Here is a 13,787-nt window from a genome sequence, read left to right as displayed (position 1 = left end):
GGTTGTCAGGTTTCGCCGAGATTTTTCCCCTTAAGTAAAAAATAAGGAGTTCACTTCCAGTAGACATTGGATATGAATGGTACTTAAGTGCCTATTTGTAGTACACCTGTGGTCTCTACAAAGCTTAACTTTGCCGTTAAACTTTATTACGAATATTATTTGTATAGCTTACTGGGTTTATTATAGCTTACCAATTGTTTGATTATATGCTCAAGTGTTTTTTCCTGTAGCAAATGGTACATTTCTATCTTTGAAGTAAGCTGTACAATGATGGGGACCAGTTATTTCATAATAGTCAAAATAGTAATAATAACAATAAAACAATTAGTACCAGATTTTAATTCTTGTTAGAAATTGAGTAAGATTGGGGTGCTAGTAGGTGGCATGTGTACGTGAATTACTTGAATCGTGCCCATGGTGAATTAATGCTTCTGACCAAATTCTCCTAGAAAGAGATATGCAAGGGACAGTAACTGGCAAGGGAGGCAAATTACTATTGTCAGAGAACCCCCAACACAGAGAACTTGAACAAGCTGGGCTAGAACACTGTGATGTACAAAAAGTTTACATAATGCTCACCTTCCACTCACGTTGGGTTAGGACTCACCCTACTCCTGTATGACTTTATGCTGACTAACTGACAACAGCTTCAAAGACCCTATTTCCAAACACCTTCATAGGTACCAGGGGTTAGGACTTCACCATAAATTTTTGGGGACGCTGTTCAATCCGTAACAGTATGGATACACCACATTTTGTTTATTCATCCAACAGTTGATGGACATTTCAGTTGTTTCCACTTTTTGGCTTTTATGAGTAATGCTGCTATGAACGTTCGTGTACAAGTTTTTGTGTAGACATGTGTTTTCAGTTCTTTTGGGTATATACTTAGAAGTGGAATTGCTGGGTCATATGGTAACTCTATGTTTAACATTTTGAAGAACTGCCAGAATGTTTTCCAAAGTGGCTGTATTGTTTTACATTACAACCAGCGATGTATGAGGGTTCCAATTTCTTCACATTCTCACCAGCACTTGTTATTGTCTTTCTCTTTGACTATAGCCATGCTGGGGAGTGTGAAGTTGTATCTCATTGTGGTTTTGATTTGCATTTCCTAATACCTAATGATGTTGAGCATCTGTTTGTGTGCTCTTTGGCCATTTGTATATCTTCCTTGAAGAAATGTCTATTCATATTCTTCGCCCATTTTTTAATTCGGTTATTTGTCTCTTTGTTGCTTGGTTACAAGAGTTCTTTATATATTCTGGATACATCTTGTCTCTTAACATCAGAAATTTTTTATTTAACTTTCAGAACAAAACGTTTAGAAAAGTACATTGTCACAACTTGCATTTTTCAGAAGCAGATGCTGAGACAGAATTTGGGGTGCAAGATCTTTATTAGAAATCAACGCTTGTGAAAGGAAGGCAGAGGTTAGGATTGGTCGCAGGGAGAAGTCAAATTGCCATGCAAGCCTGCAAAAGTCTTGACCAACTTGATAGCAAGCTCTGGAGCAAATATTGCCATTTGGAATTGCATTAGATCGAAATGGCTGGGCTTTTGTGTTCCCACTTAGCTCAGTCACTGGATGAGGGTTGACAGGATAAACGTGTGGACCTGAGTAAGGTGACTCTGTGCACCTAAAGCAGACCTGAAGAAGTGGACAACTGAGGACTGTTTGCCAACTGTGCTCCCTCCAACTAAGCCACAAGTCCCCCTCTAAGGGGGATCTGGGTGGTGAAGCTTAGTGTCTACCACGTGTGTTTTATTTTTAATTCTAAGTTGAATCTTGAGTTCCCAAAGTTTAGCAGGGATTCAAGTGAGCATGTGTGTGGAATGAGAAAATTTGATGCTGGTTTTGCAAATATATTATTTCTGCTATTTCATGATATTGACTGCTTTGAAATTTTATGAGATAGTTTCTACTTGTTCAGTTTCGCCTGGAGTTATGGAGTTAATATTGTTTATATTTTATTGTATATGTTTACAATAGAATTAGAGTCTTTTAAATAGCTTATATGAAATGTATATTTGACCCATAGGGTCGCTATGAATTGGAATAGACTCAACAGCAATGGGTACTATTTGTTTGGCATTTTCTGTTTTTTAAAAATTTTGAGCATTGACTCTTCTTTTTGAGACTACTTTTGTTCTCGACTGTAGCTCCAGCATTTCTGCTCCCTATTATGAAAAATTAATAAAATACAGGTAGTCCCTGACTTAGGACATACTGGAGCTATGACAAACTGCGCTTATGACCATTATGACCTTTTTTTTTTTTGTACATCTTATCATTACTAATATGTACTACATACAGTGTTACACTACATAATTTGCTGATGTTATCCTTCTCAGGTGATCACTCTCATGTTCAATTTTATGATTTACTGTTCAAAACACTGTGGTATAGCAGAGGAAAGAAATGGTAAACAAGAAAGAATGAGGAAGAGAAAGGAAAGAAGTTGTCAAAAAATTTTACAGTGAAAGAATTAGCTGGAATTTTTTCTAAATTAAATCAGGAGCTTCAGTTGCTTGAAAACATGGACTCAAATGCTGATTGCTTTGCTTGAAGTCGGTAGGCAGATTTGGGAAACAGTGAGATGTTAGCATGAAATATATGAAGAAAAACAGAAAAGGACCATACAGACAACTGTCACTGATTTTCTGACTAGAAACACCATCCTCATTCTCGAACCTTCCGTAAATGGAGTTATTGCCACAATTGACAAAATTTCAGCATTGTCCAACTCTTCTTCATCCGTGGAGTAAATTTTTATTTTTGTATGTACGTATTAAAATACACCTGTAAGTTTATCTGTAATATTTCTAACCCCTGAAGACAAATAAAGATTGGGTTTATAAAGATACTGATAATAAAAGGCAATAATAATGAAAACTAAAATAAAAATGAGGCATTCTACTTGTATCAGTTGTTGGAATGGAACCTCATAAGTTGGGGACTACCTTTACTACTTAATTTTTTTTCTTTTGAGAGGGACTTCAAAATTGAATATTGTCGAAGTCTTTAATTTCTTAACTCTATTTTTAGCATTGTTTTGCAGACATTCTAAGGTTATCCTAGTCTTGTTGAATTTCTGTATTTTGGCTATCCAAAAAAAAAAAATTGAAACCTACCAAATGATTACCAAACATAGAACCTGTTAAAAAGACATAGTAGTACAATATTCGTTTCTTTTTATTTGCTGTTTCTTAACATTTGGCTTTTTCTTTTAGGTGTTTGATTTATCAACGTATTATGAGAAATGATGGGGAGTAATTTTGTCAGTCTTAATTCTGAACAGCTAACCAAAAAGTCAGACAATTTTGGTTGACAACTTTAGTCTATTAATGTTAATTAACTACCTCAAACTTGCCCAAACTGTATTACTTCCTGACATATAAATTAGTACACGAGAGTGTAAACTTGCTACAGGATAAAGAAACTTGGAACTGTTTTTTCTAGTGAAGTTGGGTAGTTTGAGTCTGCCAGCATGGTAGAATAGAAGGAACTCATAACCAGGAGTCAGAAGGCCAGAGTTACAATTCCAGTCAACTCTTACCATTTGAGATCCTTAGCCAAATTACTTAGCCCTGGATGCCTCATCTCTGTAAAATGCAGGTACTGTCAAGTCTGCCTGCCCTTACCAGCTACGGTGACCTGATAAGATAATGGGTGTGAAAGGATCAGATAATCCTGTGACCAGTGTGTGCATTTAAGAAATAGTTGGAACAGTGTTCTTCTTTGGGCAAAGCATTCATCTAAACGAAGATGGAACTCATGTTCTTGACCATTTTTGACACACACATTTTAATAAGTTTTAAAAAGAAATATATAAAAATAATGATTTAAATTTATAATCTTGGAAACCCAAGTCAACTCAACAGATGTTTATTGTAGGCCTTATTATTTGCTCATTGAATGTATGCAGGTGATGCACATCAAAAACTTCTCATTCCTGGAAGCTGGACTGTTTTTAGTTATTGAGCACAAATTAATTGGAACTCAGTTATTTCTGATTTTATATGGGTTACTACTATTTGTAAAGAAATTCATAGTTTGCAAAATGTTTAAATCTACATTCTTTCGTATGATTTTCATAATATCCCTGCAAAGGTAAGTGCTTTTGTTTTCATTATTATTCTCATTACTTAGATTTGAGAAGTTGTGGCTTTCTCAAAGTTGCTCAGCTACTAGGTGGTAGAACTGAGATTAAAAACCTAGATTTCAAACTTGTTATATCACTTTGCCTGGGAAACTAAGGAATTGATTTGGATAGGCTTGGGTTGGAACCGGATATTTCTGGTCTGAGCTAAACCATGATTCAAATATAGATTGCATTTATGTAGACGCTACCATTGACTATACACCAGGAACCCACATTATCCTGGGCTTGTGTTCCATGTCTGCTCCACTTGATGCCCTCATTCTTCATGCTCTCCCTTGGTGCCATACGACTATCCATACACACACATTCTCACACACACACACACAAATACATTTTTCTCAATATAGTCTGAGAACTGTATACTGTCCAGTGTTTTTTATAAACTGACACTTTGATGAGGAGCAACTTCTGGAAACATTGGTATTTTAGCTGTGATTTGGATAGGTCCTTTGCTTCCTCTCAAATCTTTGGTACTGATTCATTTACTGTACTTTCGATTGCTGTCGGCCTATTTTGAACTGGATTTCCAGAGCCTGACTTAATAAGCCCTTTGGGGCCAGATTAGAACCAGATCAGTCCTGAGGATCCCAGGGAGTTACCCAGTTTTGCTTCTCCTGTGATATGTATTGTACTTTCAGGGTTATATTCAGAATGTAAGGTGGAGAAACCTGTTGCAAAATTGTATATATCTAGTTCTTATTTAGTACCTACTTAAAAATAAACAAACATAAAAAACTGAGGCTTCTGTGTACCTTTCTCTGCATTTTGTAAGTGTTCATGTCATATTTTGAGGAAACGGGGCAACTAAGAAATATTCTACTGTTTCATGTTTTGAAATGATGACTGGATAAAGATTACACATGACAAGTTATTTATAGCTTTATTTACACATGGTGGATTCTCTGTTGGAATCATAGAAGGAAAGCAGATATGATAATTGCTTTGTGTAGTTCACAGAATGAAATCGCAAACTGAGATGTTTTGAATCTAGTTTATACTGTAACCATTTCTAGGAAACCACATTTAAACAGCAGTGGTTATCATGAAGTATACAACATGTCAACTGGGTCCCAATTCACATCAGTAAAAACCTTCCACGACTTTATTCCCTATAACCTAACCTCCATCAGATAATGCCAAATAAACTATGTCGAGAGCACATATTAATATATATCAAATGTATCAAACAGCTTGCTGGCTGCATTTTCAGTAGTGTTTATCTGTGGTCATGCAGGTTATAACTCTGAATTTTTATTAGGAAAACTAAATTGAGAATTTATAATGTTCCTGATTTAGCTTCACCAGCTGTGCCACAGCCACGGAAAATAACTTAAGACAGTAAAAAATCTAACACAGTGAATAAGAGAGTCACAGGCAGATTGCTTTTGCATTTTGCTTACCTGCTCGCATCTGCTACTATAAGGTTTAGGGTCACGGATAGTAATTAGTAGTCTCCTAACTTGTATCATCACTCCACTGAATTACTCTGTATATTTTTAGGTTGCCTCATGTAAAATAAGGATAATGATTATTAATTGATACTTAACTTTGGGAATCTTGAAAATGATTCTTTAAAATATAAATCTTGAAAGTGACTCCAGCACCAAGGATAAATTTATAGTTTTAAGTTTCTTAAAATAGTCACAATGAAATAATTGCATAAATTGTTCTGTTTAGGAATCAAGACAATTTAGGGCCAGTGAAAAATAATCTAATCGTTTATATTTAGAAAAAATACTGAATTGACAGAGGGATAAAGCGAAACATGCAAGGAGTCCTCTGCAGTTAATTTAGTTGTGGGGTTGTTAGAAAAGGACGTTGGGTGGAATCTTTTATTATGAATATTTCTCTTTAATTTCTGCTGCTGCTGCTGTTAATTGCCTTTGAGTAGATTCTGACTCATGGTGATCCAGTGTGTGCAGTGTAAAACTGCTGCATAGGGTTTTCAAGGCTGTGACCTTTTGGAAGCATGTTGCCAGGCCCGTCTTCCGAGGTGCTGCTGGGTGGGTTTGAATTGTCAACCTTTCAGCTAGTAGTCGAGTGCTTACCTGTTTGTGCCAACCTTTCAACTAGTAGTTGAGTGTTTACCCATTTGCGCCAATGTTTTAGCTAGTAGTGGAGTGCTTACCCATTTGCACTACCCTGGGATTCCTTTAGGGAATCCTGGTGGCACAGCGGTTAGAGTACTCGGCTGCGAACCTGAAGGTTGGTAGTTCAAATCCATGGGAGAAAGATGTTGCAGTCTGCTTCCATAAAGATTTACAGACTTGGAAATCCTGTGGGCAGTTCTACTCTGTCCTATAGGGTCAGTGTGAGTTGGAATCGACTTGACGTCAGTGGGTTTGGTTTGGGTTTTGGTTTGGGAGACTGCTTTAATTTCTGTAATAGGGAGTTGCCGGTGAAACTTGTGCACAAGCTTGTGGGACTTGACAGATAAGACTAATTCCTGAATGTAAGTAGATATCCCTTACAGATACTGCTTTCTTCTAACGGCACTGTAATCATCAGTGTAGGTCTTATATATTCCACTTGTAGCTTTTTGGCAGTTTGATTTGGCAGCCAGAAAGTAAGCCCCTATGAGGACAGTGACCATGTCTATTTTACTCACCATTGCAGTCCCAGGGTCTTACACATTGTCTACCCTATTAACTAGGATATATTTCTTGAAGGACTAAAGACGCATTTTATTCATGTAGAATTTTCAGAGTTTTGAGTTACCTTTTCACAAAAGAAAAATAGCAGATATTTACATGCAAAGTGAAAATGTTTTCTTAGTAAAAAATAGTCTTCTAGTTATTCCTGTTAGGAAACCTCACACCATTGAGTGGCAGTAATACTGCTAATAATGCAGTGATCAGCTCTTCACATTTTGTACAATGTTTAATTTTCACCACTATTATATAATATATGTTATGTTGTACATTTTATCAGGGAAGAAAGATGTGGCAGTCTGCCTCATAAAGATTGCAGCCTTGGAAACACCATGAGGCAGTTCTACTCTGTCCTAGGGGGTCACTATGAGTCGTCGTTGACTTGACGGCAGTGGGTTTTATACATTTTATAAGTGAGGAAATTGAAGATTTTGGATACTAAGTAACTTGCCCCAGACAACAGAGGTAGGTAAAGCTAGGGTACATTTACAACAATAATTAAAAAAATATAAGCTAATGTATGTTGAGTACTTAATCATGGACCAGGCAGTATACTAAATGTTTTACGCTTGCTATCACCTTTAATCCTCACTGTAACGCTACCAGGGAAGCACGACTGTCATTCCCATTTTACAGGTATGGAAAATGAGGCACCACCACCCCCAACCAGAAAACACCCCTGTTGCCATCAAGTCGATTCTGACTTGTAGCAACTCCATGTGTCACAGAATAGAACTACTTCATAGGGTTTTCTTGGCTACAGTGTTTACAGAGGCAAATCGCCGGACCTTCCTTCCACAACGCTGCTGGTTGGATTCAAACTGCCAACCTTTAGGTTAGTAGTTGAGCACAAACGTTTGTGCCACTCATGGAGAAGTTAAATACTTTGTCAAGGGCACGGGGCTAGTTGGTGGTGGATCCACACCGCCTGTAGTTGGAGTTGAAGTAAGGGCAGCATTGATTTATGATTATTCGGAGCATTTATAGCTTAAAAATATTTATTACTCTCACTGTTATTTTTTTTAAAGTATTTTCTGCTACACTCTGGTGAGTATAAATATGCCTCAAATTTTAGAGATAATTGTAAAATATGTCTCTGAACATAAACTGAAATTTGCTTTGTGTGTAGTAAATCATTTGGGTTCCTTAATCAAAGAAATACTCTTTTTTTTTAAACTGTTGTCATGAATGTAGTTTTAATATATTTTCATCAATAGTTAGGGATCGATTGACTAAATTAGTTTAATTTTCTCTATTGTATGTGTTGCCTTTTTTTTTTTTAAGACTTCAGGAATAGTGGTTTGCTTCACTGTTTGTGGACACCCTGGGAAAATACATCTATTTATAGTTTTAATGCCTTCCTTTGGCCAAAGGAGCACAGAATTAGATTTTAAGAAATCATAATTTACATTATGATTTATAGTATGATTGTTTGCTGGAGTACAGTTTATAGAGTGTGGATTCCAGACATTGAAATTGACATAGTTTCATTTTTGAAAGGATGATTTTTTTCCTTAAAGTTGTATTTTAAACTACACTGTAGGTACTTTCTGTATTTATGTATTTTTCTCCTTCTGGTCATCTGCATATTCCAGGAGGAGGACATTCTGATCTTGTAAATAGCATATACTTAGTTTATTTTTAAAAAAATTAATATTTTGAAACTACCTGAAAATATATATATATTCGAATGTTAGGTCATGGAGACCTAAAACTAAATAGAAAGTTTGGCTAATTTCAATTCAGCAAACATTAGGTATCTGTATGTAGAAAGTATCGTGTTAGGTGACACAAAACATACAAAGATGGCAAAACTTGATGCCTATCTTCATGGGGGCTTGTAATCTGTTAGCTGACCGAGACAAATGCATAAATAACTCAAATGCAAGGCAGGCTATGATAAGTACTATAGTATAGGCATCAACAAAGTGAAGTGGGGAGTCAGGATAGAGAGATTAATCTTGACTGGGGAGGATCTAGGACGTTCTCATGGAGTAGGTAGGATTTGAGTGGAGCTTAATTTATTGCTTTCATTCATTCTAGACTGTCTTCTGAAGATTGATGTCTATTTCCTTGAGCTCTTTAATTTGTTGCCAATTTGGATAAGCATGGCACAAATCCAGCAGGGAGGTCCAGATGAAAAAGAAAAATCTACAGCACTGAAAGGTACATACTTAATTTGCTTTTTCAGGGTATTTTCGTTGTGCCTAATGAAGATATAGGGATGTTTAGATGTCCTTCCATTCAGTTGTACTCCAATTCTAAAGTAAGAACATCGGCACCTAAACTATTTGTAATTATTTGTAGCTTTTGCAGCAGCTATCTCTGTGTCTTAAATGTATTATATACTCAGTAAATAAATCACAGAATCATGTAGTTTTACTGCGGTAAGAATTTTTAATGCTTTTCTTATTGAAGGTCATGTATTTAGTGGTAAAGCTAACACTGTAGGTCTGTTGAATCAAGTGCCCTTACTGTGTTTTTGCTGCTTGGAATGTCATACTGGGTTAGGATAATGATCTGCCTATCTCTGTATTCTGTTTATATAGTATTGGCACTAGGGATATTTTATGAGAGGCCTCCATGTTAACACTTCAGAAGAAATCTGCCTCAGACATTCTTAGGGAATTTTGAGTTCTAGATTGTTTAAAAAAATTTGTTATCTGAAGTAATTTTACTCCTGAGGGGGCTGTCCACTGTAAAGTTTCTTGATTATTGTGTTTTTATTTAACTGTCTAGTGACTTACCCAGAATCACATCGTCTAAGTAACCTGTGCAAGGTCCTACAATACTTTTGTTTGATGGTAGAAAAATATCGTATGGGTTTTCTAATTGTAGAGATGCCAGCTATGTTAGATGATAGAATTCTCTTTTGCTTGATTCATTGTAGAGTCTATCTGGTCTTCAGAAGTTCTAAGATATGTAGGTGATGCCCCATACAGTCTTGGCTTCAGCTTCTTCTCTGAATTCCTAGCTATTGTCTTACCCTTGTGTGCCAGGTTGGATAATAAAGATATCTCAAGAATCTCTCCTCTTCTTTTACTTCTTTTCGTGAAAGTCTAAAGCAAATACAGGGTATAGCCACCAGTTCCTTAGCTCAGTTTGGCCTCACCTTTTCCCTGCTTTTACAGATAATGGTCTGTTAATGTGATAGTGTAACTAGCCCTTACCTACAAAAACGGGAAATAACCACAACGGTTGCATTCTTGTGTTTTTCCAGACCACATGTCCTTACAAATGTGAGAGAGGATGATGGCTTGGATTAGGGTGGTAGTAGAGAAGATGATGAGGAATGGACAGATTCTGGATATGTTTTGAAGGAAGAGATGACGTGTTTTGCTCATGGATTGGACATGGAATGTTAGAAGAGACTAAGATGATTCTAAAGGTTCTTAGCCTAAATAGCCATCTGTTTGGTGTCATGAATTAGATTATGAAGAATGTGGGAAAAGCAAGGGGTAGAGTGGTAGTGGTGGTTGAAAGCAAGAATTACATTTCAGACATATTAAATTGAAATCCCTCTTAAATATCAAAATGGAGAAGTTGAATCTCGAGTTGGGGATAGAGTTTGGGCTGGAGATAAAAATTGTGGGCCTCATTAGCATAAATACAGTGTTTAAAGTGATGGTACTGATTGACATCACCTGAGGTGTCAGTGTAGCTAGAAATGAAGAGTCTGAAGATTGAACCCTGGGGTACCTCAACATTTAGGATCAGGAACATGAGGAGAAACCAAGAAAAGAAACTGAAAATTAGTTTCTAGTAAGATTGACTGAGAACCAGAAATGAGAGAGAGATCCTGAGTGCCAAATGAAGAAAATGTGAGTAATTAAGTCATATATGCTGATGATGGGTCAGGTAAGACTAGGGCTGAGAATTTACTTTTGGATTTGACAATGTGGAGGTCATAGTGACCTTTACAAAGAGTTGTTTCAGAGAATTAATTGAAATAAATCCCTGATTGGAAGACTTTAGTAGAGAATGGAAAAGGAGGAATTGGAGACAGCTATAGACATCCCTTTAAAACATTTTACTGCATGCTTGTATGCTGATGGGAATGATCCAGCAAACTCAGAAACACTGATGGTTTAGGAGAGAGGACAAGGAATGTATGTGAAAGACTTGCTTGTTTGCAGACTTTGTGTATCTTTAACCTTGCTTGATAATGTGAAAATTTGGCTTCCCAAGTTGTGGTTCCAGTTTATACTCCCACAAGCAGTGTGTAAGAGTTCAGACTGATTTTCTGGATTTTAGAGGGAGTACAATGAAGGTAAAAGACTCTGTATCAGTTCTAGAGGTAGAAAGACTTCCCTGGGTGGCACAAATGGTTTACAGTCAACTACTAACTGAAAGATTGGTGGTTTGAATCCACCCAGTGGTACCATGAAAGAAAGGCCTGGCAATCTATTTCTGTAAGATTACAGCCATTGAAAACCCTGTGGAGCGCAGTTGTATTCTGACGCATGTAGGGTCACCACGAGTCGGAATCGACTAAACAGCAGTGGGTTAATTAGTTAGTTAGAGGTAGAAAGATCTGGTTTCAAACTCAGGTTTTTCACTTACCAGCTGTGTAACCCTGGGCAAGTTTCTTCACTTCTCTGTTTTTTTTTTTTTTTCTTCTTTATTCGTACAAAAGGAATTTTAATGCTTAGTACACGTAGGGCTGTTAAGATTAATAAAAAAGACAAGTTAGAAGTATTAGAAGACAAAATGACAAATACATAGTAAATTATATTTTAGGACAAACTGGCAAACTGAATAAAACTTTATCCCTAGAACAGGAAGACAGGTATCTAACAATTTTATTCTTGAGTTTCTTCAAAACTGGGCTACAATGCATAAAACGTTATTATACAATGAACTGATTATTACTGACTTCCCATTCATTAGAGGGTTTCAGGTTTACATGGCAAGATCTACATACTTGAAAATAACTTAATTTTTCATAAATGAAAAAGTGTTTCAGATAATAGGATAAATGGCTGGAGTATCTCATAGATTATATCAGTGGTCAGAAAAATGGCCGATAAAACTCAAGACAAGCAGAGATAAAGCAGGGCATTCTGGAAGAAAGTAATAATGATGATAATGCAGGTGGTGTGGAGGATGGTGATGACTGTTACCACTAAAGGAAGGCATATTATGTGTCAGACACTTACGTTATCTCTTCTGGCAATGGAGATATCTTTACAAGGGGTAATCCTTCCATTTTTTTAAAAAAGAGTACTTTTCATTTTGCTACTTTATTATACAGGGTTTTAGTTTGTTTACTGGCTCTTACTGATTTGTTGAATCCAATTTTTTTTTTTTTTTTTTTGGTTTGGACTTCTAGAAAGATATTCTATAACCATTTTCTTAATTCAGGTGGATTTGTTTTTGGCTCCTCTCCCTCTCATCCTTGAATAATGCCTACACTTTATTAGTGCCTTTAATAAAAATTTTTCTGGACATTAATGGATGTTAATATTGAATTATTATGATCAAAGTGGTTAAGAAACCAGCTACTAACCAAAAGTTCAAGTCCACCAGCTACTCCTTGGAAACTGTATGGGGCAATTCTCCTCTGCCCTATAAGGTCACTATGAGTCAGAATCAACTTGATGGCAGTGGGTATTTATGATCACTATTTGTGATAGTCTTGATTATTGTTCAGAAAATATTGCTTCTCTCTTCCTTGGAGGCCAGTGTGTTATCCAGCCTCACTGATAAAGATTTGGACTAAGTGATTGGCTTAGACCAATGGATTGTTATAGTGCCTGTGTGGTCTGGCTTGTCAGCTGTTGAGCTCCTGCCACTCTCCATGAAAAGACCATACCTCACATAGCCACTAGTCTAAAGAGGAAAGAAACACATTGGAGCAGGTTTAAACCCAGTCTCCAGCCAGGAACCTGAAGCCTGGAGTCTAGGCTTTGGTGAATTACATTGACTGATTTGCAAATGTTAAGCCAGCTTTGTGTTCCTAGGATAAATTCTATTTGGACATGATGTATTATTGTTTTTATGTATTGTTGGATTCTATTTGCTAAATTTTTGTTGAGAATTTTTTTGCATATATATTCCTGAGGTATATGATTCTATAATTTTCTTGAAAGTCTGTTTCTGGTTTTGGTATTAGGGTAATGCTGGCCTCTTAAAATGATTTGGGAAGTATTTCTTACTGTTCTGTTTTCTGGCAGAGTTTATGTAGACATGATATTATTTCCTTCTTAACTATTTGATAAACTTCATCAGTCAAGCTATCTGGGGCTGGAGTTTTTATGTTTTTTTTTTTCCTCTTTTTGTGGAAAGTTTTTAAGTTTGAATGCAATTTCTTTAATAGGTATAGAGCTATTCAGGTTAATTTTTCTTGAGTGCAGAGGTTTGGTAGATTGGATTATTCAAGGAAATTTTATTTTATTTTGGCTGTTGAATTTGTTTGCATAAATTTTTTCATAATAGTCCTTCATTACTGTTTTAATGTCTGTAGCATCTGATATTGGCAACTTATTTTTTTTTCCTCCACTTTTTCAGATCACTCTGGCTAAATATTTATGAGTTATCAATAAAGATGGTCTATCTTTTCAAGAAACAGCCTTTCGTTTTATTGCTTTTTTTCGTATTCTTTCTCTGTTTGCCATTTTATTAATTTTTTATCTTTGGAAACCCTGGTGGTGTAGTGGTTCAGAGCTATGGCTGCTCACCCAAAGATCTGCAGTTCGAATCCACCAGGCACTCCCTGGAAACTCTATGGGGCAGTTCTATTCCGTCCTGTAGGGTCGCTGTGAGTTGGAATTGACTCAACGGCAATGGGTTTATTCTTCTTTATTATTTCCTTCCTTCTGTTTAATTTTTATTTATTCTTCTTTTTATCCTGTTTTTAAAGGTTAAAGCTTAGACTCACCCCAACAAGGCTAGCATTAATCCAAAAAACACAAAATAATAAATGCTGGAGAGGTTGTGGAGAGACTGAAACATTTATACACTGTTGGTG

General features: G+C 36.3%; 1 protein-coding gene across 9 annotated transcripts in view; it reads left to right on the top strand.

Annotated features, from left to right (window-relative positions):
- Positions 1-13,787, top strand: part of ARB2A (ARB2 cotranscriptional regulator A) — a 483,138-nt gene that overhangs the window by 38,858 nt on the left and 430,493 nt on the right. For 4 of the 9 annotated variants that reach the window (XM_023730112.1, XM_012555172.2, XM_023730110.1 and 1 more), the window contains exon 2: positions 8,861-8,983. The exons of 2 other annotated variants lie outside the window; for them this stretch is intronic. Coding sequence is in view for 3 of the 7 variants with exons in the window: in XM_012555172.2 (XP_012410626.1) it covers positions 8,926-8,983 (58 nt within the window). In the remaining 4 variants the exon portion in view is untranslated. Of the gene's footprint in view, positions 1-7,834; positions 8,984-13,787 lie in introns of those variants that run through there. 3 more of the 9 variants (XM_023730115.1, XM_023730106.1, XM_023730105.1) reach the window with 3 other exon arrangements.

The sequence above is a fragment of the Trichechus manatus genome, unplaced genomic scaffold, assembly GCF_000243295.1.
Source record: "Trichechus manatus latirostris isolate Lorelei unplaced genomic scaffold, TriManLat1.0 scaffold00032, whole genome shotgun sequence".
Taxonomy (NCBI): domain Eukaryota; kingdom Metazoa; phylum Chordata; class Mammalia; order Sirenia; family Trichechidae; genus Trichechus; species Trichechus manatus.
This window is presented reverse-complemented; position numbering and strand designations above follow the sequence as displayed.